Source organism: Cebus imitator, unplaced genomic scaffold (assembly GCF_001604975.1).
Source record: "Cebus imitator isolate Cc_AM_T3 unplaced genomic scaffold, Cebus_imitator-1.0 Scaffold660, whole genome shotgun sequence".
NCBI classification, from domain to species: domain Eukaryota; kingdom Metazoa; phylum Chordata; class Mammalia; order Primates; family Cebidae; genus Cebus; species Cebus imitator.
The window spans coordinates 268,565-275,152 of record NW_016107975.1 but is presented as its reverse complement, the minus strand read 5'-3'; the positions used below and the strand labels follow the sequence as shown (position 1 = coordinate 275,152).

The window sequence follows — 6,588 nt, the reverse complement described above, 5'->3', positions numbered from 1 at the left end:
CACTGTCTAGAATAAAATAGGTCTGTATGATACTGACGAAATGCTGCACAATAAAGAGGAGCAGAAATGAAATTACAGCTTTTATAGCTCTGACGTGGGCTTCAGTGCTGGGATTCCTGGAATAAACACTGTGTAGCTTCATCTGTCTGGTTTGGCTCCATAAGGAGAGGATTAAGAGAAGAACGGAGGCCAGTGTTTCCACAAAAGGAAGGTTGAACATCCTGTGAAGGAGAAACCAAGAAGTGAAACCTTGCATGGTCTCCATATAGTTAAATGTCAAGTTGCCTTTTGTTGTTACCATTCTTGGATTAAACTATTAATTATTATTTCCTTCAAAATGAAAATTGTACAGAGAGAGATCATTGCCTCTAGTACAATAAAAAGAAGAACCATGTGAATTCTCCATTTCATCCAGCGGAAAATGGGGTGGGAGAAGTTGACTATCTTGAGGAAAAGAAGACACTGAGGCAGATGGCACAGGACTGGCAGAAATAATTGGATATCGTCTAGAGAATGTCAAAACTTACTGCAAGATTCTTAGAATCAGGCATTTTCTCATAGCCTGACCTGAAACTATACTGTAAAGCCACAGTAATCAAAACAGCATGCTAATTGTATAAAAGAGATATATAGATGAATGGAACAGAATACAGAACCCAGAAATAAAGACACACATCTACAGCCATCTGATGTTTGACAAAGTTGACAAAAATAAACAATGGGGAAAGGACTCCCTATTCAATAAATGGTGCTAGGTTAACTGCCTAGCCGTATGGGAAAGAATAAAACTGAACCTTACCTTTCACGTTATACAAAAATTAACTCAGGATGGATAAAAATTTAAGTGTAAAACTTCACACTACAATAATCCTGGAAGAAAACTTAGGAAAAAACATTCTAAACATTGGCCTTGAGGAAGAATTTGTGACTAAATCCTAAAAAGCAATTGCAATAAAAAACAAAAACTGACAAATAGGACCTAATTAAAGCATTTCTGCATACATCAAAAGAAACTATCAACAGAGTAAATAGACAACCTGCAGAATGTAATATTTGCAAACTAGGCATGCAATAAAGGTCTAATATCCCAAATCTATGAGGAACTAAAACAATTGAGCAAGCAGAAAACAAACAACCCCTTTAAAAATGGGCAATAAACATGACAGGCACTTCTCAAAAGAAGACACACAAGCAGCCAACAAACATTTAAAAATATTCAACATCACTAATCATTAAGAGACACGCAAATCAAAGCTACACAGAGGTACCATCGCACACCAGACAGAATGGCTACTATAAAAAAATTAAAAAACAAAACAACAATAATAATAATAATAAAAGATGCTAGTGAAGCTGCAGAGCAAAGGGAAAACTTATACCCTGTTGGTGGGCATACAAATTGCTTCAGCCACTGTAAAAAGAAGTTTGGAGATTTCTCAAAGAACTTAAACTACCATTCAACCTAGCAATCCAATTACTGGGTATATGCTCACAAGAAAATAAATCATTCTAACAGAAAGACATTCCAACTGATCCATTAAAAAAATCCTTGAATTTTAAAAGCAAAATAAGTAAAAAATAATTTTCTTGCAGGAAAAAAGTTGACTACTGAACTTCATCAAAAGTTTTTAATGTCCTCTCTTTGAAAGACACTGTAAAGAAAATGAAATCACAAGCCTCTGGCTGGCAGAAAACATTTATAAAACTTATGTCTGATGAAGAACTTATATTCAGACTGATAAGGTTTGACTGTGTCCCCACCCAAACCTCATCTTGTATTGTAGCTCCTATAATTCCCACATGTTGTGGGAGGGACTCAGTGGGAGACAGTTGAATCATGGGGTGTGGTTTCCCCCATGCTGTTCTTCTGGTAGGTAATAAGTCTCATGACTTTTTTATGTTTTCATACGGGGTTTCCCCTTTCGCTTGGCCCTCATTCTCTCTTGACTGCTGCCACATAATACATGCCTTTCACCTCTGCCATGATTGTAAGGCCTCTCCAGCCATGCAGAACTGAGTCAATTAAACCTCTTTTCTTTGTAAGTTACCCAATCTTGAGTATGTCTTTGTCAGCCTCATAAAAATGGACTAATGCAGAGACTACAAAAAGAACTTTTACAACTCAGTAATAAAAACAGAAAGCCACAAATCAAGTTAAATAACTGGCAAAAGGTTTAAACAAACATTTCAAAAAAGGAGATTTTATGAATGATCCAAAGAACATGAAAAAATGTTCTGCCTCATTATCCATCAGGAAAATGTGAATTAAAACTATGATGAGATGCCATTACATTCTGACTAGAATGGCCAAAATGAAAAACAAAATAAAACAGAGCACGTACCAATTGTTGGCCAGAAAGTGAAATAACTGAAACATTTGTATATTGCTAGAAATAATATGAAATGGTGCAACCACTCTATAGAACTCTGGCAGTTTTTTTTTATGTTAAACATACACTTATCTTATGATTTGACGGTTTTACTCACAGGTATTTACTCAAGAGTGATGAAACTGTAACATCCAGAAGAAGAGACACACATGAATGTTGATACCAGTTTTATTTATAATGGCCAATAACTGAGAACCATTCAAATGTTCACTAACAGGAAAGGGAAATGTTTTATGTGGTATATTCAATACTGCTCAGGAGTACTGCTCGAGAGCAAACTACTGATCAGTACAACAAAATAAATGAACCTCAAAAACATTATGCAGAGTTAACGAAGCCTCACATGTAACAGTACACACACCATGACTCTGTGTGTGTGTGTGTGTATGTGTGTGTGTGTGTGTGTGTGCATAAAATTCTAGAAATCAAAGAACTCTCTTATAGTTATGAAAGTAGATAGTTGCTTGGTTATATATAGTTATCAAAGTAATTGCTTGGAAGGAAGGCCTGGTGAGGAGAGGATGATGGACTGCAAAGGGCATTGGCGCTGTGGTCGCACAGGTGTACACATTGTCAAAACTCTAACTAAAATGTGCACTAACATGTTGCGTTATATTAGATGTAAATTCTACCTCAATAATACTTATTTTAAAAGGCATAATATAAAATGTGCATGTACACATATACACAATATAATTACTAAAAAACAAAGTTATCGTTTCATGCGGCAGTTACTCATATTAAACTTTTTAACCCTCTCAATTCTCTCAACCCATCAGTGTAGTAATGGTTGCAAGTTCAAACTTCCCTTATTTCTGTCCCAAATAATTGTTCTAGTTATCCATAATTTACCATTTAAATGGGAGCACATGATATAAGAATATAATTACCTCAATTACTCATCCCAATGAGTGATTTAGAATTGAGAGCCACTGCCAAACAAAAGGTTGTAGATTTACAATTAACATATAAGCATGCTGTAGTATATATTTTTAATTTACAATAGAATCTACCAATGATTTCCTCAAATAAGTTTCAAATTCCTGATAATGTAGAAATATACATCATAAATTCACAATATTCTTAAGTTGCAATTATCAAGAAGAATTTTAAAATTTGCAATGACCTTCACAATAGAATAAACCAGGAAAATATAAAATATCTTTTAAACTCCTCATAGACTCCTGTTTCTGTGTATAACATGCCATTATCTATGGTCTGAATGACTTATGATATTGTGGGCTCCTCATCTTTTAGCCCATACCTTAGCTGCCACCAAAAGAGAGGCCTGTCTTAACTTAGGGTTTCCTAGAATCAGAAGAAAGGAGTGACTTGAAGGATAGAAAACTCCAATCGTCTGACAAAGCATCTGAAGCAGTTCCTTCTGATATACCTCAGAAAGCCACGACATGAGCATAGATAGAAGGAAACTGGCATAGAGTAAAAGGAATGAGATCACAATTTTCAAGGCATTTATGTGGGCCTTGGTCCTGGGGTCTCTCTGTCCTTTGTAATTGAGCTGCATTTTCTGGAGATGTTTCCGCAGGGAGAAAATTAACAGGAGAAAAGAGATGAGGGCCACAGTAAATGGTGTTAGACTAAACATAGTCATAGTGAATTTGACTGATGCTGAAAATGTTGCAAAGTCACTCATACTGAAATTCCAAGATGTGTTTCTTTCACATTGATACAGCCATTCTTTAATATGAATGTTTATTTTTATCAGATTTAAAAATAAGAAGACCAAGGTTCCTAGCAGAATCATCAGAATCACTTTATTTACTCTCCACTTCAAATAGAGAAAAGCAGGGCTAGAGAAACTGGCGATTCTGAGCAAATAAAAGATGCTGAGGATTGTAGCAAGCCAGAGACTGAAGTGATTAGAAACTGTCCAGCTAAAAATACCAATAGTTAAAAATGTTCCATCCATAAATCTGGCTGGATGATGCAGAAATACAAACCAACTTATTAAAGTTTCCCAGATCAGCCCAATTCTGGAGATTGCCAAAATAATGAGGATTTGATCAACTGAGGACAGCTCTCTTTTACTGACCCATTCAATGCAGTTTATGAGTACTATGAATCCATTGCTCAAGTTCCCAATTATGAATTCTGCAATTAGTAAAAGAGTGAAGATACTCTGCAGGACGCTTTCCATGTCAGAACAGAGAAAGTTCAAAGTCTAATGTCACTGCTGGTTATTCACTGATCTAAAATGTTATTCATATTTTTTAGTGTACAGCGAAATTCTTCTTCCTTCTCCTTTTTCTACTGCTTCTTTCATTGTTGGCTCAATGTCAAAGCAGAAATCTCTGAAGTTTGCCGATCAATCTTCACATGGCTGTTCTGGTGAAATCTTTATTTTTCTTCAATTTCCCTGCTGAGCCCCAGGTAAGATATTTATGTTCTCACCATCGACAGAAATATTTCATAGATGATTTTGAAGCAAACTTAAACTCACATTTGCAACCATGCAAATAAAGATATATTCTCTTTCATTGTTTTGTACTTTTTGCCTTGCCTGAGCTATAGAAAATTTGAATCAACCAGCTTGAGTTCTGAGTACAAATACTGCATGATTCGTAGAATATGTAGCTAAATGAAGCTTTTATGGGTAAAAGCACAGCCAATGAAGATTTATAAAACATGCAAAGACAGATCTACACATTTCAAAAGAGTCCTCAATTTCTTGTGGAGCTAAAGCTGGATCTTGTCAATACTGTGACTGAAGAGAAGCTCATCTACAGAGCATCCATCTTTCTCATTCCCTGCCTCTTCCCTAATTAGCAGTGCTCACCACCATCCCCCCTAGGCACCAAATGCCTTCACATTTTACCCACTTTTGCCCTCATATTTCTTTTCTAAACTGAAAAGTGAATAAAAAATAAATTTTACAAAATCAACAACAGCTACCAAAGAAAACAGTACTGTATTATGTCGTAACTTACAAAACTGACAACCAAGCAAAGAAACAGATACACTAGTGTCCCCTTACCCATGAAGGATATGTTCCAAGACCCCCAGTGGATGCCTAAAACAGCAGTTAGTACGAAACTCTGTATATAATAAATGTTCTCCTGTATTCACCTACGTATGATAAAGTTTAATATATAAATCAAGCACAGTGAAAGTTTACAAAAATAACTAATAATAAAATTGTAGAATTAAAACAACATGCTATAATAAAAGTTGCCAGGGGTGGTGGCTCATGCCTGTAATCCTAGCAGTTTGGGAGGCTGAGGCAGGAGGATGGCTTGAGCCCAAAAGTTTGAGACCAGCCTAAGCATCATAAGGAGACTCTGTCTCTAAAATAAATAAAAATTAAAAAATTAAAGAGTAAAAAAGATTTTAAAAGTGTTACATATTGTGGCGTCTCTCACTCTCTCCAGATACCTTACTGTACTGTACACACCTATTTTTATACTGTGGTGGACCTTGGGTAATTGAAACTGCAGATAAGGGTAGACAACTGTGCCTACTGTGAAAAGTCAAGGTTCCTCAACCCACCACATTCTTTCAAAAAATACCAAAAAAAAAAAAACCATCAAAATTTTGAAAATGTGGAGATTTAAGAAAGATTGTCTAGTTCAAAATTAATGTAAATAAAATACTCTGTTATCTTGATTATGAGATAATGAGCAGCCATTTTGCTGGAGGAAGAAAAAAACTATTTTTGTGAATTATAAATATTTGTATTTTATTATGCATGCAATCTTTATTGGGTGATCTACAGAACACTAAATAGTTTCAAAATAATTTAATTGCATCATGTTTGATGATTTGCAAGTTTCAAGTATAACAAAATAGCTAGGTAAATATTTTCTATTTGTTGTTACGATTGTACATTTGTCAAGACAGGATAGAAAATATCTCCTTTAACAGAGCTTTATATACTTATGCCCTTTAAATATCTAGCCATGTGGTATGTGATCTTCCATTTGCACTCTTGACCCAGGCCTGAAGAGATTTTTTATACTTTTGCATTTTACACTTTTGCATTCCTATCTACCTAGAGAAAAGAATTTGGAGATTCCAGTCCCAGCTTGATAATACCCAATATCTGCAAAAATAGGTTACCTGAGGAATGGGACAGTGCTTGCATAAGAAAAAAATACCACAGTTTTTTAGAACTTGTGACATAACACATGACAAAGACCTAGAGAATGGATAGTAGGCTTGTGGTTCTGAGCTGCCTATA

At 35.3% G+C, this 6,588-nt stretch overlaps 1 protein-coding gene across 1 annotated transcript; it reads right to left on the bottom strand.

The window, feature by feature from the left end:
• Positions 1–3,188: 3,188 nt before the first annotated feature.
• Positions 3,189–4,806, bottom strand: LOC108295823 (taste receptor type 2 member 13). The gene has a single exon (XM_017518156.2). The coding sequence runs from the start codon at positions 4,546–4,548 to the stop codon at positions 3,637–3,639; it is 912 nt and encodes a 303-aa protein (XP_017373645.1). The 5' UTR covers positions 4,549–4,806; the 3' UTR covers positions 3,189–3,636.
• Between the last annotated feature and the right edge of the window lie 1,782 nt (positions 4,807–6,588).